At 41.7% G+C, this 23,424-nt stretch overlaps 1 protein-coding gene across 1 annotated transcript in view; it reads left to right on the forward strand.

Moving 5' to 3' along the window:
• Positions 1–23,424, forward strand: part of map2k7 (mitogen-activated protein kinase kinase 7) — a 113,300-nt gene that overhangs the window by 66,421 nt on the left and 23,455 nt on the right. Inside the window, exons 7-8 of the mRNA XM_048617853.1 lie at positions 4,921–5,028; positions 11,274–11,453. Coding sequence (XP_048473810.1) covers positions 4,921–5,028; positions 11,274–11,453 — 288 coding nt within the window. The remainder of the gene's footprint in view (positions 1–4,920; positions 5,029–11,273; positions 11,454–23,424) is intronic.

The raw sequence follows: 23,424 nt of genomic DNA on the forward strand, positions 1-23,424 counted from the left end.
TAACATCCCATAAACACACCCTTGGCAAAAAGGTAAATTCAGACGCAGGTTCTTAAATGTAGTTCTTCAATTCAGGAGAAGATGACATTAAGAGAGATTTCATAGAAAGTAGCAGTGAGGAATCATTCACTGAATCTTCCAACTTTTCTGGGACCCCAAACGGCTTCTGTTTGCTAAAGCTTAAAAGAATAGAAAATCTGATCTGAGAACTGGCCACTCCCATTCAAGCTTTCCCATCCTACTTTCTAAAAAAAACTAAGTAAATGTTGTTTACTTAGGCTGTTTCCAGTAGCCAGTTCATAACTTCTGCATTTACAAACTCTTTTCAAAAAAACCCAGGACAAAATAAACTTCTTAAAGTGACAGCATCATCACAAATGTTTTAAAAACAATATTTGTTTGCTGCCTTGTCCTTCTCGGTGAGGGTAGGAAGTTGCAGGTTTATTAGACATTTTTAATCAGTAGGAGAAACAAGGGCTGTGTGGAAACGGAAAGAAAGTGGAGTTGAGGATGGTCAGATGATCAGCCATCTCATTAAATGGCAAGCCAGACTGATGGGCTGAATCGGCTACCGCTGCTCTTATCCTTCTTTTCTTCAGGTGGCTGATCAGGAATATCTCCTCTTAATGTGGCTCATCCAGGTCAACGCGCAACCTGCTAGATGTAGATTTTTATAAAGCAGCTCAGCGATCATGACCATGAGTTTGAACACTGGTTGTCATAAAATGTTCTTCAGAGGAATGAATCTGCCATCCTTACCCAGTCTGGCCTACATGTGACTCCAGATCCCATAGTCATTGGAATGACTGATCTCCTTCTCTCTGTGTACTCTGTTGATTCCACTGGGGCTAGCTGGTTCCTGGGTTGAAGGGAGTTTGTGTTATCAGGAGAGGTTGAGCCGGTTGAGCCTGTGCTCATTGTGGTTTAGAAGAATGAGAGATGATCTTCTGGAAACGTACCAGATCTTGAGGTGGAGGGAGGGAGCTCAACAGAGTTGATGCTGAGAGAACGCCTCCCCCTCATGGGGGTATCCAGATCTGGGGGTTAGGGTGGGACAGTTTAGAAAATGAAGGGCCTCCCACTGAAGAGAGAGAGAGATGAGGAGAAAGCTTTACCTCAGAGGGTGGCGTGTCCAAGGAATTCAACTCATCAGAGAGCAGTGGGTGTTGAGGGAGCTGTCTCACTGAGTATATTCAAGGCCAAGTTAGAGAGATTTTTGATCAACAAGGGAGTTGAAGATGTTTTGGGGGGATGGGATTAGAGGTGGGCAGACTAGCAGGAAAGTGTGGAGACAGGGAGGAATGTGGGGTGAGGCCACAATCGGAACAGTCACGGTTCCATCGCATGAAGCAGCAGACTAATGAGCCAAATGGCCGCTTCCTGCTTCTGTTTCTTCTGATTTGATGTTCTTGGTTCTCAATGGAACCAAGATTCTCACCCTGCAAATCTGCCCTAAATCTTCCTTCTAGGCACAAGGCTTAACTGCAACCATACAAACAGATGAACAAGGAACAAGAGTAGGCCACCTGACCCTTTGAAGCTGTTCCGACATTCAATAGGACAAAGGCTGATCTGATCTTAACCTAAACTCCACATCCCTGCATATCCACAGTAATCTTTCATCCACTTGGTAATCAAGAATTGCCTGGACCTAGATTCTGTATCCATTGCCGTTTGAGGTAGGAAATTCCGAAGACACTCGACCCTATTAGCATATTTCTTAGATGCAGTCTAAGTAACATTGTAATTGTACGCTGCTGCCACTCTGCCAGTAGTAGAGACAGTGAACTTTTAGATGGTGCTGATTGAGTCGGCTGCTTTGTCTTCTGGCTGATGAGCTTAAATGTTATTGAAGCTGCATTCTAAACAACTGAAGAGTATTCCTGACATATGCTACATGGAGGGACAAGCTTTGTAGAGTCAGAAAGTCACCACAGAATTCTCAATTTCTGACCTACTTTTGTAGTGACAGTACTTATGTGGCTGACCCAGTTCAATTATCTTTCTGGTGACCTTGCTATGTTGAAAATGAGAGATTCAATGATGGTAAAACCACTGAATGTGAATGGGAGGTGGCTGTCTTGTTGGGGATGATCATTGCTTTGCACTTGTGTGGTATGGATGTTTCTTGCCATGTAATGCCAAACTTGTATGTTGTCCAAGTTTTGCAGCGCGTGGTACGGATTGCTTTGGTGTCTGACCAGTTGCAAACTTTAAAAAAAATTCTCTTCTGGGATCTGAGGGTCACTGGCAGGGTCAGCATTTATTGCTGTCCCTAGTTGCACCTGAGAAGGTGGCGATGAACTGTTTTCATCAACATTGCAGTCCCTTTGCCGTAGGCAGACCCACAATGTTGTTAGAGAAGGAGTTCTAGGATTTTGACCGAACAACAGCAGTTTATTTCTAAGTCAGGATGGTGAGTGACTTGGAGGGGAGCTTCCAGGTGATGGTGTTAGCATGTATCTTCTGCCTTTGTCCTTTTTGATGGAAGTGGTTGTGGGTTTGGAAGGTACTATTGAAGGATCTTTGGTGAACTTATGCAGTGTATCTTGTAGATACTGTTACTACTGTATGTTGGCTGTGGAAGGAATGGATGCTTATGGATGAGGTGCCAGTCTAATGGGCTGCTTTGTCCTGGATGGTGTCAAGCTTCTTGAGTGATTCTGTAGCTACACTCATTCTGACAAGTATACTATCACATTCCTAACTTGTTCCTTGTAGATGGTGGACAGGGTTTGGGGAGTCAGAGGTAAGTTACTTGCTGTATTATTCCTAGCTTCTGGTCTGCTCTTGCAGCCACTGTATTTGCATTGCTAGTCCAGTTCAGTTTCTGGTCAATGGTAACCCCCCAGGATGTTGATAGTCAGAGATTCAATGATGGTGATGTCATTAAATATCAAGGGGATGATTAGTATGTCCATTATTAGACTTTGAGTGATACTGAACATTGCAATCGTCAACGAACATCCCCATTTCTATCCTTTTAACGAGTGGGATTTTTATTGTTGAAGCTGGTTGGGCCTAGAACACTATCTTGAGCAGCTCCTGGACTGATTTCCTGCAACTTGTGATTTACCTCAAACAACCAGAATCAATTTCCTTTATTGCTAGGTGTGACTCTAACCACTGGATCGTTCCCCCAATTCCCATTGACTTCAGACTTTCTTGAGTTCTCTATTGGCACATTTGGTTACAAGCTGCCTAAGGGCACTCTCAGCCATCTCTGAGGAAAGTGTCCAAGCCTATTTAATCTTTTATGTTGCGCATATTCTCTTGGCTTTCTTGCATCTTCACCGGTACATCTGTGTTCCTTGTTATAAGTATTGGGACTGGATCAGTACCCCAAATGTGGTCTAGCCAGGCTCCGTACAAGTTTAACATAATTCTGTCACTCTAGAAATAAATCTGTGATTTGTGTGTCTTTACCCTGTGATTCCTTTTCTCCTCTATCCCATTTAGACTCTAATTAATCAAGCAGTATATGGTCTCCTTACTCTTTCCAATAGATTGTAACATCTCATTATTGTCTCCAGTGAAATTTCTGTACTCTTGTATATTATGACAACCTTTCTCTATATTAGCTATACCACCAATCTGTCTGCAAATTTTGAAATTGCATTTCCACGTCTAAACCAGGGTTAATAGTGAATATAAATGGTCTGGTCGTCAGAAAACTATTCCTCACCTTTTGATTGTCTGACTAGCTGCCCTTATCATTTTCACTGGTTTAGCTCAGTAACCAGTTTGCTATCCATTCTACTGCTTGTTCCTTGAATATACCTGCTCACTACTTCAATCAGGGTCCAACACATGCTACATTGTCAAAGACTTGTATAGTCCAAATACAGGTGTATCTACTACATTACTGTTGAGTTGTCTTTCTTTAATTCATCAAAGAATTAACAGGTTTGGTCACAGTGCTTTCCCATTGAAATCTATTCCAATTATTCTTTATCATATTGTTATCTTGTTTTCACCTTTCAGGAAGGATTTCATTATTTTCCTCCCACCAATATTAACTGGTATGTCCATACCAGTTAACCATACCACATTAGACCAGGAGTAGGCCATTTGACCTTCAATAAAATCATGTCTGATCTAATTATGACCTCTTCCCTGTCTTCCTTTTGTAACACTTAATTCGCTCGTCTTCTGGGGAATAGAATTCCATACTGTAACAACCACCTGAGAAAAAGAAATCTTTTCCCTGACTTAAAAGTAAGACATCTCATTCTCAAACAATGTCCTGCGCTAGCTAGTCTCCCCAACAAAGCGAACCATCATCTGGGTATTCACCATGTCAAGTCCCTTCAAGACCTTATAATCAATAAGATCACCTTCCGTTCTTCTAAAATCCAAAGGATATCAGCCTAACTTGTTCAACCTATCTATATGAAATAAGCCCTTCGACCTAGGAATGAGTTAAGTGAACTTTTTTTGAAGTGTTTTTTTACTATAATTATACTATAATCTCCTTCAAATAAGGAGACCTTTAAAATATGGCAATGCAATTTGACCAAGGCCCTGTATAAATGCAGTAAAACTTGGCTATTTGTATTATATTGCATTTACCTTGCCATAAATGACAACTCTAGATTTGATTCTACCTCCTGTGCTAAATATAGGTGTAACTTCAACTGTCTGCCTGTTCTCTTCGCTGATTATTTTTGTGTCATAATGTTACAGGAATTTAACTACTTCATAAAAAGTTGAGTTGCAGTTGAGCCCAATGTTGTCATAGCTGAATGTTTTTTAAAATATTTACATAGTGTCTTGGGAGCATTGTATCTCTCTGTACGTCAATAAGATTACCAGCAGACTTCCAGAATTCAAAAATTGCATTTGATTTAAAATCAAACCAAACTTTGTAAGTGTTGACATACCGTGAAGTGACCCAGACTTTTATTCTCTGTCATATAGACTGATGTGTTCATTGCCATGGAACTGATGGGCACTTGTGCTGAGAAGCTGAAGAAACGGATTCAGGGGCCTATTCCAGAAAGGATTCTTGGCAAAATGACAGTCGCAGTGAGTAGAGATTGAGAAGGCAATAATAATCCATGTTGCCACATGTTAAAGGAATATTCAAGATCAGGAGAAGCTGTTCCCCTCAAAAGAAATAAGAAAGACAGGGCATTGGTTTAAAGTGATCTACAAAAGAAGCAAGAATCAAGTCATAGAGTCATACAGCGTTGAAACAGGCCCTATCTTCCACCATCTCTATGCCAACTAACAAACACCAAATTACACTAATTCCATTTACCTGTACTTGTTCTGTAACCTACTGTGTCCTGCCTCCACCACCCTCTCAGACACGCATGCCATATTTCTGCAGCATTTGGTTGAAAAAATCTTTCTCAGATTGCTTCTAAACCACTTGTTACCTTAAACTCCTGCCCCCTGATCTTAGACACATCAGCCATCGGGAATAAGTTATCATAATCTATCCTGTCTGTGCGTATCAATTTTGTATCCCTCAGCCAGACCGCCCCTCAGCTTCCTCTGCTCCAAGGAAAACAAACCCAGCCTACCGAGTCTCTCCTCACAAGTGAGACATTTCATCCCAGGCAACATCCTGGTGAATTTCGTCTCCGCCCTCTTTAGTGCAATCACATGCTTCCTATAGGGTGGTGACCAGAACTGCACACAATATTTCATCTGTGGTTTAACCAATATTTTATATACTTGTAAAAAGACTTCCTTGTTCATATATTCTATACAGTAGCTAATGTAGGCAAGCATCCTGTATGCTGCCTTCCCCGCTCTGTCAACCTGTACTGAGACCCTCAGAGATCTACGGACTTGTATACCAAGGTCTCTTTGTTTCTCAGTACTTCCTAGGGAAGTATATATTGTCCATATCCTTCCTTTATTAGACCTCCTAAAATGCATCACCTTGCACTTATCAAGATTACATTCCATCTGCCACTTTACCAGCTGATTATTATCAGATGTCTGAGACCATCATCACTATGAACAACACCACAATTTTCACACCATCTACAAACTTATTAATTTTACCTTTCACATTCACATCAAAATCATGAATGAACAGAACAAATAACAAGGCTCCCAGCACTGGTTCCTTTGGAATACTACTTTACATAGGCTTCCAATCATGAAAATAATCCTCTGCCATCACCCTTTGCCTCCTATTTGCAAGATAATTTTGGATGCAGTTTGTCAACTTGCCTTGGATTCCATGGGTTCTTACCTTTTGGATCAGCCTTCCATATGGCACCTTGTCAAAGGCCTGACTGAGGTCCATGTAAATCCCATGTATTGCACTACCTTCATCAATATATTTAGTCACTTTTTCAAAAAATGACTCAATTAAATTAATCAGACAGGATCTCCCTGTAACAAATTCGTGCTGACTATCCCTGATCAATCCCAGCCTTTACAAGTGTTGATAATCCTGTCCCTCAGAATTTTTTTCAATAATTCCCCTACCTGTCAAACTAACTGGTTTGTAATTACCTGTCCTATCCCTGCTACCCTTCCTAAACAAAGGAACCACATTAGCTATCCACCAGTCATCTAGCATGAGTCCTGTGGCCGACAAAGTTCTCATGGTTCTCAACCCATAATGCAGTCAAAAACACATAGAATTGGACCCATATACAAACCCATACAGAACAAAACCGGAAATGACACTACTCGCCATAACAGACCGGACAGTGTAAATTCCAAGTGGAGTAGAACAACATCACTTCATCGGAGGCCTCACTGATGATGTTACCTAGCGTGGTGACAAAACGTGTGAATGAAAACAAGCCAGCTTGGTGAGCAGGTCAACAACCTCATTGACAAAGTATTAAATATCTCTGTCAGAGCTTCAGCAATCTCCTCTCTTGCATCTCATAGCAACCTTGGATATATCTTATCTGGCCTGGCATTCTGCACGTTTATGCCCACTAAAACATCTAATAACTCCTTCTTATTAATCCTAATGTGTTCTAAAACCTCACCATTCCAACTGAAATTCCTAGCTACAGTGTCTTTCTCTTCTGTGAATACAGCCATGTCTGATCTCAGGCATGTCCTCTGGCTCTGAGATTTCCACTTTAGTCTCTAATAGGCTCCACTCTTTCCCTGGGAATCCTTGTTCTCTTAACATACTTATAAAATCCCTTACGATTTTCCTTAATCCTATCTGCCAAAGATATTTCAAGGCTGTCTTTGCCCTCCAGTTTTCTTTTTTTTAAACAACTCCCTACATTCTCTATACTTTCGAGGGGCCTCCACTGTTTTTAATGAGCTGTGTATATGCTTCCTTTTTCCTTATCTAACTCTTGATATTCCTTGACATCCAGGGTTTCCCGGACTTGCTGCCCTTGCCCTTCACTTTTAAAGGAACGTAGTGGCCCTGAGGTCTCACTAGACTACTTTTAAAAAAGACTCCCGCTTTCCAAATGTAGACATACCTGCAAGTAGCTGCTCCCAGTTTATGTTTGCCAGATCCTGTCTAATAATATTGAAGTCGACTTTCCCCTGCTTTAGACAGTTAACTTCTGCACTACCCTTATCCCCTCCATAATGACTTTGAAAATTAAAGTTATGGTCACTATCCCAAAAATGCTTTCCCTCTGAAGATTATAGAGTCATAGTGTCATTCAGCATGGAAATAGACCCTTCGGTCCAACCAGTCCATGCCGAACGTAATCCCAAGTTAAACTAGTCCCGTCTGCCTGCTCCTGGCCCATATCCCTCGAAACTTGTCCTATTCATGTACTTATCCAAATATTTTTTAAATGTTGTAATTGTACCCATATGCACCACTTCCTCAGGAAGTTCCTTCCACACACGAACCACCCGCTGTGTAAAATATTTGCGCCTCATGTCTTTTTTAAATCTCTCTCCTTTCACCTTACAATGTGCCCCCTAGTCTTGAAATCCCCCATCCTAGGGAACAGACAAACACCATTAATTCTATCTACACCCCTCATTATTGTATAAACTTCTGTAAGCTCGCCTCTCAACCCCCTGTGCTCCAGTGAAAGAAGTCCCAGCCTGTCCAGCCTTTCTTTATAACTCAAACCTTCCATGCCTGGCAACATCCTGGTAAATCTCTTCTGAACCCTCTCCAGCTTAATAATATCCTTCTTATAACTAGGTGTCCAGAACTGGACACTTGATTGGTTTTGTTCTTTGGGATTAGGTCTAACACTACCCCATCTCTACCTGCATATGGGCACAAAAAAGCACTTCTGAATACAATTTAAAAATTCCACCCCATCTAATTATTTCACACTGAAGTGATCTCAGTTAATGTTCACAAAGTTGAAATCCCCTATAACTATTCACATTATTCCTCTCACCCCTCTGTCATTTGCCTACATAATTGCTCCTCTATCTCTCTGACTGTTGGGAAGCCTGTAGAATAATCCCAGCAAAGTAATAACCCTTTTTTTAAATTTCTAAACTGTACGCAGATGGCCTTGTTTGAAGAGCCTTCTAGGATATCTTTCCTCATTACTGCAGTGATGGTCTCCTTTAATAATAATGCAATGCCCCCACCCCTCCCCCTATCCTGCCTGAAACTTCTTTACCCTGAAACGTTGAGCTGCCAATCCTGTCCTTCCTTTAACCATCTGTCAGTGATTGCAATAATATCACATTCCCATATGCTGATCAATACTGTAAGTTCATCCACCTTACGTGTCAGGCTCCTTGCATTTAAATAGATAGATACAATTTATCTTTTTGGTCCTTCCATGTGCCTTATCATGCCCTTGTCTTCTCTGCCTACTGGACTGACCTAGTATTCCTTCTATGTCTGACTGAGCCTTACTTCTGACTTTAGATCTATTCTGTGCCCCATCTCACTGCCAAATCAATCTAAAAATCTCCCCAACAGCATTAGCAAATTTCCCAGCAAGGATATAGGAACCATTCTGGTTCAGGTACAACTTGTCCAGCCCATACGCATCCCACTTACCATTTCCAACACAGTACATTGGTTTGAGATGTGGACGGCCTCCTGCACCATCTGCCCACACTTACTAGTCTTCCTGATGATCACCCAACACTTCTGCCTGTGTATCCCTTACTTGTGGTGTGACCAGCTTGCTAAACATGCTATCCATAGTCCTCCATATTGAGTCCATCCACAGCTACACCCACTCCGTGTAATCAATTGGGAGCTACAGCTGAACACACTTCCAGCATATGTGGTCACCATGGAGACTGGCAGTGCCCCTTATTTCCCACATATTGCAGGAGAAGCATTCCACAGGGTTGAGTTCCTCTGCCTTTGTGATACTTACAAACTATGAACAATAAACTAGGAACAAATTACTTAACCTTACTCACTGCTCATCAAATCTAACTTTTTGCTCACTCTCTCCCTATTCCTAACAAACTACAAACCATAAAAATAAGGGCTTTATACTTTGTCTCTTACCAGTTCTACTCACTTAGTCCCTAAAGCTGGTTCCTAAGCAACTAATCTTCTTGTCCTGTGACACTTTTTTGAACCCTGTCATCGCCTCAGGAGCTCTGCCTCTGGATTCAGTGAAGGTTTGCTCTGCTCTTCTCCTGTTGCTGCTCTAACTGAACTGAGAGGAACCGTTTTTTTCGCTCAGTGAGTAGTTAGTGCATGAAATTTACTGACTGGAAGTGTGGTGAAGACAGATTAAAGTAAAACATTCACGAAGGCCTTGGATGATTATTTGAATAGAATTAATGTATGGGCGAAAAGCACGAGACTGGCACTAGGTAGATGTTAATGTAACGAATTGGTACAGCATGATGGGCTGAATGGCCTCCTGCTGTACCATAAGAATTCTGTGATTCTACTATTTGAAGGCACATCTTTTATGTCAGAAATCACATGACACCCAGGTTATAGTCCAACAGGTTTACTTGACAACACGAGCTTTTCGAGTGTAGTCTTCACCTGACGAAGGGGCTACGCTCTGAAAGCTTGTGTTTTCAAATAAATCTATGGGCCTATAACATGGTGTTGTGTGATTTCTGACCTTGTCCACCCCAGTCCAACACCGGCACCTCCACATCACAGCTGTTATGGTGGACTGACAAGGGTGGTCAATTTATATATAGCTGGATCCATTCAGTGCAAGTAAACTGTTTTTTTTTTGATTTTCTTATTTGAGGAAAGAGTGTTTGCCAGGCCCCTGGGAGAGCTTCCTCCCCAGAAAGTGCCGTTTGATCCATCAAGCACATCTGATCAGGCAGGGCCTAAGTTCCATCCTCGATCTCCCTCAGTGTTGCTGAATCCTAGATTCTAGGCAGAAGTTTAAAATGTCATTAGAACCAATCAAAACAAGACAGCCTCTGACTGAGCTGAGCTCACAACTTCTCTTGAGTACTTCTGGGAAAATAGAAAAAAGCCAACAAAATTCATAATCCCCATCTTACCTCTGTGAGAACCTGTAACTCCTCAAATAGAGAGGATGGTGTGGATCATACACTCAACAATTCTAGCAAATTGTTCTGATATCAGTGACAGAGGAAGGAACACTCCTTCAATTAGTCATTCATGCTACTATGGAGGACTAACTCCATTCCATTGATATTATAATGCTGTTGTCACCTGTAGGGCTGGGTAACGTTATTAATTTTATTAATGCTTCCTTTGATCTTTTGGTTGTGGTGTTTGTTTTTTCAGGAAATGTACTCACCATGTCAGGATTAAGACAAGTTACTGATTCTGGGTCATGTCAGGTTTTCATTTGATGTTGTTGTTATTATCTTCACAAATCGCACACAGCTCCCCAGTTTCAGGCTCAGGTTTGTTTGTTCGGGAGCAGAAATCAGTTTTGTCAGAACACAGTCTTGTGATAAAGGGCCATTCATTTAGAGCTGAGATAAGAGCAATCTACGTGAAGAAGGCTGACAGTCTTTAAAAATATCTACCCCTAGGGTTGTGGATTCTTCTTATTGAGTACATTTAAGGTTAAGATTGGCAGATTTTTGATCTCTCAGGGAATCAAGGGATATAGAAAATTGTTAATAGTGATCAGACATGATCATATTGAATGGTGGACCAAGCTTGGGGAACTGAAAGCTTTACTTCTCCTGTTTCATATAGTCTTAATGTGATACATTGGACACATATGCAGGCAGAATAGCATCATGATTGGCACAGGCATGGTAGGCCAAAAGACCTGATCATGTGTTGGACTGTTTTACGTTCTAAAAGGAATAGTGATCCAATAGTGATCCTGACTGCATTGATGTGTCTACTTGGATAACTTGCAAAACGAGTGCATCGATTCCATAATATGCCTGTTAATTCATTTGAACAGATTGTCAAAGCTCTCTTCTACCTGAAGGAAAAGCATGGTGTCATTCACAGAGATGTCAAACCCTCAAATATTCTCCTGGATGAGCGGGGTCAAATCAAACTCTGTGACTTTGGGATTAGTGGAAGACTGGTAGACTCCAAAGCGAAGACGAGGAGCGCTGGATGCGCAGCGTATATGGCGGTGAGTGTCATGTGTGTCAAATTGATATACCTTGGCCTTCTGAGGTGCAGAGAGGAGATTAACTGTCTGTTTCAGTGTGGGTCATGGGATATCTGTAGATATAGCAACACCGAGAGAGGTATCTGTGTAATTCGTGGTGCAGAGAGGGACAATAGCTGTGTGTTTCACTGGTAACTTGCACACCAGCAGGACGAAGACCAAGTGTCCTTGATGGAAACATTTCCTCATGGTGGAGGAAAGGTTCTAAACTAATTTGACAGGGAAAATTCAAATGGAGCATTATAAAGAAGAATTAGTGTGCACAAAAGATTATGTGGGACCAATAGCAGCAGACTAAGAAATAGAAAGGCACTGGTAGTCGGAATTTGTATGTCGGAACACAATGTAAGACAATAACAATAAAAAATTGCCCTTTGTAAGTACAGGAAATGTTCACACGTAAGATCTTTAAAATGACGCATCTGAATGGGATCGTGTTCGTAAGTGGGATGTTCATAAATTGGCAACCTTGTATTAGTTGGGGTTAGAACAAGAGTATAGAAATCAGATCAATTAAATTAGGCTTTACAGTATATGAGTGAAAATACACAAAGCCTGGTAAGTAAGGTAACAAAACATTTTTTTCTCCGAGGATTGAGTCTTCGGAATTTTCTTGATCTGAAGGGAGTGGATGCAGAATCTTGAAATATTTTTAAGGCACGGGTGGATAGATTCTTGATTACCAAGCAATTACCATTGAAAGATTATCTGGGATCTGTCAGAATGTAGAGTTGAGGTGAAAACCAGATCAGCCATGACTGTATTGAATGTCAGAATGTGCTTGAAGGGCCGAAGTGGCCTACACTTGTTCTTTGATCATAAGGTTGGTGAACTGCAGGCACAGGTGCCCACATTCGCATGTGATGCTGTTACGATAATGGAGACACGTTCAGAATAGGGCAAGAGTGAGCATTAGATATTTCCAGTGTCTTGCAATGCAGTGGAATTGGCAATAACTGTGTGTTTTGCAGTGTACTGTGTGGAGACTAACAGTATGCAGGATATATCTTTGTCTTGCAGTGCAGTGGTGAGTAGTTATGTGTCTTACATTGTACCAAAGGGGAGTATCTGTGTGTCTTGCACTGCATCAGAGGAGATTATCTGTGCATTTTCTTTTGCAGAGAGTGGGGAGCGTTGAGTCGGGGTGGGGATATATTTGTGTTTCTTGCAGTGTGTCGAAGTGGAATACCTGTGCATTTTAAAGACCTTTTTTTTATTGTCCTGTATTTTTGATTGTGGACTGAAATAGGAAAAGGACTGTTGTAAAAACCAGAGATGGTGGAAGGAATTGCTGCACTTTTTAGAAGCATGCTGCCAGCACTTAATATAAGTGCTGTTTACACTGTTGTTATGGACCAGACCAAACCCCCTCAAAATAGGAGATAGCCTAGACCCTAACTTTTTATCTTATTTAAAGGCACATGTAAGGCACTGTATTCCAAAAGTAATTTGATTGGTCCACTACAAGAATTCAAGTAAAACATACTGTATTCCTACAACACAGTTAAAATACCAACAAAAAAAGGCATAAGTTTAACTCTATTGAAATACTTAATAAAATGCTATATTATTTAACTCCTATTCATCAACTGTTGCAATATAGCAGCTTTCAATAAACACACACTTGGCAAAGGCAAATTCAGCAAAATAGATTTGTTTCACATGCTATTTCCCTTCCAGTCCAAATAAAGGAACACTTAAAGAAACAATCTAGCAGCACGGAGAGAACTCAAGCATTTTGCTGCTGCAGAGAGAGAGAGTGTGTGTTGTATCTATCAGCCTCAACTCCAAACCCCAACTCAAAGCAAAACTAAAACTCTGGGTTTGTCTGAGCCTGACTGTACCCACTTCTACTTCTACTTCTTTTGTCTAATCTAAAAAAAAATTCAAGGAACTCAAAGCTGTTTACCCACTGCTTCTGAAACGGACATTCCAGCAATACAGTGGCAAGAGCTCTCTGCAAGAGAAGCATCATGGAACAGATCTCTCTTAAAGGCACATTGTTGTTAGTTGAAATGGTGGGGAATGTTTAATTTTAGACAAACTGGCACAAGGGAGTGTGTACAAAAACAGATTCAGCCAGCAAGAAGTGGCTGATTGGTCTGCGGTGTAATGACCAGTCACCGATGACAAAGGCCTTCTGCTAGCCAACAACTACCTGATTGGATCCCAGGTAGCTGAGCAGCTGTTGGATGTGAATGAGGTAGTCACAAGTCTTCGCACTTCTAGAAATGAAGGTCTCACGTCTTTGTCTCTTCTGTTTTAAAAAAAAACACTTTTTAAGGCTGAAGAAAGCCAGTGTATATTTCTGTTGTCAGTTGCTGTAAGCTGTTGCTTTTAACCAGTAAGTCAGGAACATCATACAATGTGAATGAGTCATTCTCCTACAGGCAAGTGAAAGTACCTGGAAAAGAGAACAATCACCAAACAGCAAGTCTATGCAAGCTAAAAGGATCATCCCAACGAACCCTGCATCCCAGTTTTCTTCCCTCTAGCCATAACACCAGTTTTTTTTTATTTGTACGTGCATAAGGAAAGTTTAAAAAGAATTTTTACTGATTGTGTTCTGTGTCAACAGTTCACTGTCATACAGCAGCCTTAGGCCCAACTCACCTGTGAAGGAGGCAATGGTCTAGTTGTATTATCGTTGGACTGTTAATCTAAAGACCCAGGTAATGTTCTGGAGACCCAGGTTCGGATCCCACCATGGCAGATGGTGGAATTTGAATTCAATAAATATCTGGAATTAAGAGTCTAATGATGACCGTGAATCCATTGTCGATTGTCAGAAAAACCCATCTGCTTCACTAATGTCATTTAGGGAAGGGTCCTTACCTGGTCTGACCTACATGTGACTCCAGACCCACAGCAATGCTGTTGTCTCTTAACTGCCCTCTGGGCAATTAGGGATGGGCAATAAATGCTGCCTAGCCAATGATGCCCTCATCCCATGAATGAATTTTTTAAAAACATATCCCAATCTGACCTAGCTCTATTTGCCAGCATTTTCTATTCCCATATTCCTCTAAACCCTTCCTATTCATACACTCATCCAGATGCCTTTTAAATTTTGTAATTGTACCCACTTTCACTTCTTGCTGTGGCAGCTTGTTCCATACATACATCACTCTCTATGAAAAAGTTACCCCTCAGATCCTTTTTAAATTTTTCTCCTCGCATTTTAAATCTATTGGACTCCGCACCCTAGGAAACAGACCTGGGCTATTCACCCTATCCATGCCCGTTATGATTTTATAGACCTCTATAAGGTCACCCCTCGGTCTCCGGTGCTTCGGGGAAAACAGCCTTGCCCTGTAGCTCAAACCCTCTAGTCCCAGCAACAACCTTGTAAATCTTTTCTGCACCCTTTCGGGTTTAACAACATCCTTCCTATAGAAGTGTGACCAGAATTGTACATAATTCTTCTACCCGTGACTAAAAACTATTTTTTGGTAATAAGTCGTATTTTTTAAGTACAGAATCTTGGATTATAAAGGAAGTAGCTCCAGAGATAGTGGCTGTACTGGTAGTAATCTTTTAAGAATCCTTAGGTTTTGAAGTTTCCACAGGATTAGAAAACTGCCAGTGTATATTCTTCAAAAAAAAGGTAACTACAGGACAGTTAACTAAGTGGGAAAATATTATAGTCTATTATAACCCAGTTATAAGGGATATAACAGCAAAGCATTTAAAAATACGTAATATAATCAAGCAGAGCTTCAAACATGGCTTCACGAAGGAGAACTCGTGCCTGACAAATACATTTAGAATTCTTTGACGTGGTAACAAGAAGGATAGATAAAAGGGTACTAATATTTTTAATGGATTTGGATTTTCAGAAAATGTTTGATAAGGTACCATGTATTAGGCTACATAATAAGATATAACCTATGATGTTAGGGGTTGCATATTAACATGGATAGAAGATTATTTTTCCTTTATTCATTCACGGATCAGCGTGTCGCTGGCTAGGCAGCATTTATTGCCCATCCCTAATTGCCCAGAGGGCAGTTAAGCGTCAACCACATTGGTGTGGGCCTGGAATCACATGTAGGCCAAACCAGGTAAGGATGGCAGTTTCCTTCCCTAAAGGACACTAGTGAACCAGTTGGGTTTTTCCTGACAATCAATAATGGATTCACGGTTATCATTAGATTCCTAAGTCCAGATATTTATTGAATTCAAATTCCACCATCTGCCATGGCAGGATTTGAACCCGGGTCCCTGGAATGTTATCTGGGTCTCTAGTTTAACAGTCCAGCGATAATACCACTAAGCCATCACCTCCCTCCATTGGCTAATAGAGAACAGATTTGGGCTAAGGGGACCAATTTCGGGGTGGCAACCTGTAACTAGAGTGCAATGGGAACAGCTCTAGGGCCATAGTATATATTAATGACTTGGATCAGAGAAGTGAATGCGCTATTGCAGGGTTTGCAGATGACACTAAAATAGGTGGGATGGCAAGAGGTAAGGATGACACAAAGAGTCTACACAGGAACAGGGGCAGGTTAAGTGATGGGCAGAAATTTGGCAGATGAAATATGATGTGGGAAAATGTGAGGTTATGCATTTCAGCAGATAGAATAGAAGAGCTGGATGTTATTTAAATGGCAAGAGACTGCAAAGAGCGACAGCACAAATGGATTTGTGGGAGTCTCTGTACATAAATCATAAATATATGTTCAGCAGATAATAGGAAAGGAAATGGAATGTTGACCTTTATTTCAAAGATAATGGACAGAAAAAAACAAAATCTTGCTAAAACTATGAGGCACTAATCAGATCACAGCTAGGCTACTATGAATAGTTTAGGTCCCCTTTCCTAAAAAAAGATATTCTGGCTTTGGAAGCATTCTAGAGAAAGTCATTTGGTTAATTCAGGGTAATGAGGGATTATCTTTTGAGGAAAGGTTGAGTATAATGTGCAAACACCAAGTGTCTTTTTATTTTTCTTTATTTTTGGACTGTGAACCAGAAGTGGAAAAATAGTTTCTTATGCAATTAGATCCAATAAATATGTTACTGTATGGGTCATCAAAGCCAGACAAATCATCTCCACTTTTGTATTTAGCGCAAATCTGCCGTGACACTGGTTTGGTTAGCTTTTTCATTGACCAGTTGGTATGGATGTAAGAGAGCAACATTGTTTGGATTAGCCCTGATAGATGGTAAGTTTGTGTGTACGGAAGGCTAGAGGGAGAACTTAAATTTTGAAGGAAATGCATAAAGAAACAACACACTTCCTCCTTTCCTTCTGCCTTTGTGTGAAAGGTGCCAGCAAATGTAGCTGAAGCTAGTTGTTTTGATGCACCTTTTCCTACGCCAACCAACAAACCCCAAACTACACTAATTCCTGCGCATGTTCCATAACCTAGTATGCTTACTAGGCATTTTAAGTACACATCCAGATGCTTCTTAAATGTTGCGAGAGTACCTAGTTACAGCATGATCTCAAGGCAACACATTCCATGTGTCTGCCCCCTTCTGCGTGAAAAAACATTTTTCTCAGATTTCTTCTAAGATCACTTACTCCTCACCTAATACTCTGGTCTTAAACACATTTGCCATGGGAAAAAGATTCTCATAATCTACCATGGCTCTGTCTTTCATAATTTTGTATACCTCAATGAGATCCTTCTTCAACCTCCTCTGCTTCAAGGAAAACAAACACAGCCTTTCGAGTCTCTCTCAATATTTGGCCCATATCCCTCTAAACCCATGTATTCATATACCCATGCATAAGTGTGAAGTGATACATTTTTGGAGGGCGGATAATGGAAGAGTTTACATAATGAGTGGGAGGTCAAAATGGAGTATTGAGAAATGAAGAAACCTCGGTGTACAAGATCATAGATCCCTGAAGGTGTCATCACAAATACACAGGGTGGTGAAGAAGCTATACGGGATGCTTGTCTTCATTAGCCAAGGTGTAGAACATAGAACAATACAGCACAGTACAGGCCCTTCGGCCCACAATGTTGTGCCGAACTTTTACCCTATTCCTAAGGTCTATCTAACCTCCACCCCTACCTTATACTATCATCCATATGCCTATCTAATAGCCACTTAAATGCCCCTAATGAGGCCGACTCCACTACCCTCTCCAGCAATGCATTCCACGCCCCTACCACTCTGAGTAAAGAAGTTACCTCTGACATCTCCCCGATATCTACCTCCTTTCACTTTAAAAGTATGTCCCCTCATAAAAGCTATCTCCACCCTAGGAAAAAGCCTCTGGCTGTCTACTCTATCTATACCTCTGATCATTTTGTACACCTCTATCAAGTCACCTCAGATCCTTGGTCGTTCTAAAGAGAAAAGCCCTAGCGCTCTCAACCTTTCCTCATAAGACCTTCCCTGCATTCCAGGCAACATCCTGGTAAATCTCCTCTGCACCTTTTCCAATGCTTCCACATTTTTCCTGTGACGAGGTGACCAATACTCCAGATGTGGACGAACCAGGCGTTTGTATAGCTGGAGCATAACTTCACGGCTCTTGAACTCAATCCCTCTATTAATGAAAGCTAACGCACCATACACCTTCTTAACAACTCTATCCACCTGGGTGGCCGCTTTCAGGGAACTGTGAACATGAACCCCAAGATCCCTCTGCTCCTCCACACTGCCAAGAATCTTTCCGTTAACCCTGTATTCTGCTTTCAAATCTGTCCTTCCAAAATGAATCACCTCACACTTTTTTCAGGGTTAAACTCCATCTGCCACTTCTCAGCCCAGCTCTGCATTCTATCAATGTCCCTTTGTAACCTAGAACAGCCCTCCGCACTGTCCACAACGTGACCCACCTTCGTATCGTCTGCGAACTTGCTAATCCACCCTTCCGCTCCTTCATCCAAATCATTTACAAAAATCACAAATAGAAGAGGACCCAGAACAGATCCTTGTGGTACACCACTTGTAACTGAGCACCATGTTGAATATTTTCCGTCCACTACCACCCTTTGTCTTCTAAGGGTCAGGCAGTTCTGAATCCAATCTGCCACATTCCCCCCTATCCCATGCCTCCTTACCTTCTGCATGAGCCTACCATGGGGAACCTTATCAAACACCTTACTTAAATCCATGTATACCACATCCACTGCTCCACCTTCATCCACGTGTTTGGTCACCTCTTCAAAGAATTCACTAAGGTTTGTGAGGCATGATCTACCCCTCACAAATCCATGCTGACTATCACAAATCAAACTGTGCCTTTCCAAATGATCATAAATCCTGTCTCTCAGAGCCCTTTCCAATAATTTGCCCATAGGAGCAAGGAAGTTTAGTGACAAATCTATAAAACGTTGTAAGAAGTCTATGATGTTTCTAATCAATGGAAAGCAGGCCATTTGCCCCATTGAGTCCGCACCAACCCTCCAAAGAGCATCCCACCAGACCCACCTCCCTACCCTCTCCCTGTAATCCACCTAATCTACACATCTCTGCACACGATGGACAATTTACCATGGCCCGTTCACCTAACCTGCACATCTTTGGGCTGTGGGAGGAAACCGGCCTCAGATAGAATATTGTGTGCAGCTGTGGTCACCACGCAATCGGAAACATGATAGCACTGGTAAGGATACAGAGGAGAGTCACCAGGACGTTGGTTCGGCCACTTTTGGATTAATGCATTCAATTCTGGTCTCCTTGCTATGGGAAAGATGTTGTGAATCTTAAAAGAGTTCAGAAAAGATTTACAAGGATGTTCATAGAATCATCATGGAATCCCCACAGTGTGGAAACATGCCATTCAGCCCAACAGATTCACACTGACAGTCTGAAGAGCATCCCACCCAGACCCATCTCCCTACTGTACCTTATCCCTGTATTTCCTGTGGCTAATTCACCTAACCTGCACGTCTTTAGACTGTGGGAGGAAACCAGAGCACCCGGCGGAAACCCACGCAGACGTGGGGAGAGCGTGCAAACTCCACACAGACAATCGCCTGAGACTGGAATGGAACCTGGGTCCCTGGCACTGTGAGGCAGCAATGCTGACCACTGAGCCACCATGTTGCCAGGGTTGGAGGGTTTGAGCTATAGGGAGAGGCTAAATAGGTTGAGGCTATTTTCCCTGGAGCGTTGGAGGCTGACAGTGACCTTAGAGGTTTATGAAATCATGAGGGTCATGGGTAGGGTGAATAACCAAGGTCTTTTCCCCCTGGGTAGGGGAGTTCAAAACTAGAGGGCATAGCTTTAAAATGAGAGGATATAGAGTTAAAAGGGACCTGAGGGGCGACGTTTTCATGCAGAAGGTGGTGCATGCATGGAACGAGCTGCCAGTGGAGGCTGGTACAATTGCAACATTTAAAAGGCATCTGGATGGTTACATGAATAGGAAGGGCTTAGAGGGATCTGGGCCAAATGCTCATAAATGGGACTTGATCAGTTTCAGATGTCTGGTCGGCACGGTTGAGTGGACTGCGGGTTCTGTTTCTGTGCTGTATAACTCTATGATTGTTAACAGAAACCATCCTCATCACAATCAGCAACACCACCAATTTTCTTGTCATCTGCAAACTTACGAACTATACCTCCTAAGTTTACACCTAGGTCATTAATGTATGTAGCAAAAAAGCACGGCTCCCTGACCTGTGGTGCATCACTTTTCATAGGCTTTTAATAACAAAAACAACCCTCCACCGTCACCCTTTGTCCCCTATTTGTAAGCCAATTTTGGATGCAGTTTGCCAATTTGCCTTGGATATCATGGGCTCTTATCTTTTTGGACCACCCTTCCATTTGGCACGATGTCAAAGGTCTTATTGAAGTCCACACAACCCTCAAATTTCACTTTTTCAAACAACTCAAGTAAATCAGTCAGATAGGATCTCCCTGTAACAAATCCACACTGACTATCCCTGATCAATCCCTGCCTTTTCAAGTGTAGAATAATCCTGTCCCTCAGAATTTTTTCCAATAATTCCCCTACCACTGATTTCAGACTAACTGGCTTGTAATTGCCTGACCTGTCCACGTTGCCAGGGAAGGTGGTAGAAGCAGATAGAATAGCAATATTTAAGAGGCATTTAGACAGACACACAAACAGGCAGGTATTAGACAGATATGGACCATGTGCAGACAAATGGGATTAGTTTAGACTGGCATCATAGTGCCTGGTGCTGCTCCTGGCATTCCCTCCTGCATTCTCCATCCCCTGGCTTGATGGTAAGAGTGGAGGAAATGCCGGTCCATGAGTTTGCAGATTGTGTTGGAGTACGAATTTGCTGCTGTTGATGGCCCACAGTGCCTCATGGATGTCCAGTTTTGAGTTTCTACATCTGTTTGAATTCTGTCCCATTTAACAGTGATAGTGCCACACAACACAATGGGGAGTATTTGTCAATGAAGACCAGACTTCATCTCCGCAAGGGCTGTGTGGTGGTTACTTTTATCAATACTGTCATGGACAGGTGCATCTGTGGCAGGCAGATTGGTAAGAATGGGGTAAAAAATATGTTGTGCCATCTTGTTGTTTCCCTCACTACGGACCTAGCAGCAGTTCTGACTGGCTCGCCCTCTCGCTCTTGCTCGGTCTCTTTCTCTATCTCTATATCTCTCTCTGTCTCTGTCTGTTTGTCTTTCTCTGTCTCTCTCTCTATATATGTGCACTCTGTCTGGTTCTGTGTCTCTCTCTATCTCTTGCCCCTCCTCTCTCTTCAAATTCCCTTTTTGAAAGGAAAAGAGGGAACCACTTTTAGAGACATTGGAGGGGAAGTCCTCAGCTAATGAATGAATGGCCAAATATTAGACTTGAAAAGTCAAAAGAAACAAGAAGAGAACTGGAAGTACAACATCTCATCAATGTCTGTGATCCTGACTGGTGCCAGAGCTCTGCTTCATTGATGGGTTTTTTCTGTCCTTTCACCCCCACTCCCTCCCCAATAATATTTGTATCTGTCTTGTACCTTTTGTGTGTCAGTTTGTATGTGGGGGATTTTTGTTTTAAAACGTAGTTGGAGTTTACATTATAATACAGCCATACAGCACGGAAACAGACCCTTTGGTACAACCAGTCCATGCCGAACATAATCCCAAACTAAACTAGTCCCACCTGCCTGCTCCTGATCCAGCCCCTCCAACCTTTCATATTCATTTTAAAAAAAAAAAAAAATCCAAATGTCTTTTAAACACTGTAAGTGTACCCACATCCTCTACTTCCTCAGGAAGTTTTTTCCACATGCGAACCACGCAAGAAAAAATTGCCCCTCATGTCTTTTTTTAAATCTCTCCTCTAACTTTAAAAATGTGTCCCCTAGTCTTGAGATCCCCCATTGAAGGGAAAAGACAACTATCACTTATTCTATCTATACCCTTCATTGTTCTATAAACATCTATCAGGTCAAAACAGAGGTAAAGAAAAGAATCAGCCCAATTCATCACTAGGGAAAGGAATGTCAACTGGAGCTGAGATTACTGAGATGAACTGGAACTAAGGAGTAAGATTTAATAAATGCTTAGGTCACCTCTGGTGAGGGACGCCCCAAGCTGGCCAGGACAGAATTCACATGTAAGTAGAGGTCAGAAGTGAGTCGACTTGCAGCCTGCGGTTTCCTCCTCTTTCAGCTGCTTTTCCTCTTTCCCTCTTTCCCTCGTCCACAGTCTTAAACATTTTCCCCCTTTCTCACTCATCTCTTTTTCAATTTTCACCCTTCCTCCCATCGTCTTACTCTGCCACCTTGAACTTCATGACAGTGATCCAAGGGGATTTGCACTCCAAAAATTTCGACCAGCAGACATTTCACGCTGAAAATGCACAAGTTTTGTTTGGAGAGACTTAAATGCAATTTGGGACAAGGTGATTTCTTAATGAAAAAAAGAAAACACTTAGCAAGGGCAACTCAGTGGCAGAACTAACAGACCAGGAAAAGCAGACCGTGGGCTTATTTAAATATGTAAAATGGAAAATAGAATGGACAGAATGAACATAGGCCCTTAGACAGTGACGCTGGGAAATAATACTAAGGAATAAGGACATGGAGAAAAGTTGATAAATTCTTTGCATCAATCTTTATAGTACAGGATACTAACAGCATTCCAAAAGTACTAAATAATTAAGGTATTAAGTGGGGAGGAATAAACACAATCTCAAGAGAAAAAGTACTAGGGAAAGTAATGAGGTTAAAAGCTGGTAAGAGCCTTGGTCATGTGCGATTGCATTCTAGGATTGTAAAAGTAGTAGTATGAGACTGTGTATGCACTGGTTATAATCTTCCAAGAGTCCTTAATTTGGGAAAAATCCCACAGGATTAGAAGATTGCCAGTGTTATTCAAATGCTATTCGCTTGTTCAAAAAGGAAGACAAAATAAAAGGTAACTGTAGATCAGTTAGCTTGTCATCCAGCATTGGGAAAATGTCAAATCTATTATCAAGGGTGTAATAGCAAAGCATTTGGAAATAAATAACATAATCAAGCAGAGTCAGCATGGCTTCATGAAGAGGATATCAAGCCTGAGAAATTTATTACAGTTCTTTGAGGAGGTAGCAAATTGGATAAATGGTAAGCAGTAGGTATAATATATTTGGATTTCCACAATGTGCTTAATGATGACAAATATGATTACAGACATTAAGGTGTTAGAGGTATTATGTTAGCAATCATAGAGGATGGGCTATTAGAAGCAGAATTAGGATAAAGGGGGCATTTTCAGGATGGCGACCTGCAATTAGTGGAATGTAACAGGTATCTGTGCTGGACCACTATTACTTAAGGTTTTGGAGTAGATTAGTAGCTCGGGTTCTGGGTGTTGAGGTTTCTTGGCCCACCGAGCCGGTTTGTTGTTCCCCAGAAGTTTCGTTACCGTACTTGGTAACATCCTCAGTGCAGCCTCTGATGAAGCATCGGTGTGTTTTCCCGCCTGGTTTTTAAACTCTGGGGTCAGTTGTGATGGATTGCCTCACTTCCGGGTTTCCTCCGTAGTGGAATGT

This window comes from Rhincodon typus, chromosome 38 (assembly GCF_021869965.1).
Source record: "Rhincodon typus isolate 14 chromosome 38, sRhiTyp1.1, whole genome shotgun sequence".
NCBI classification, from domain to species: Eukaryota; Metazoa; Chordata; class Chondrichthyes; order Orectolobiformes; family Rhincodontidae; genus Rhincodon; species Rhincodon typus.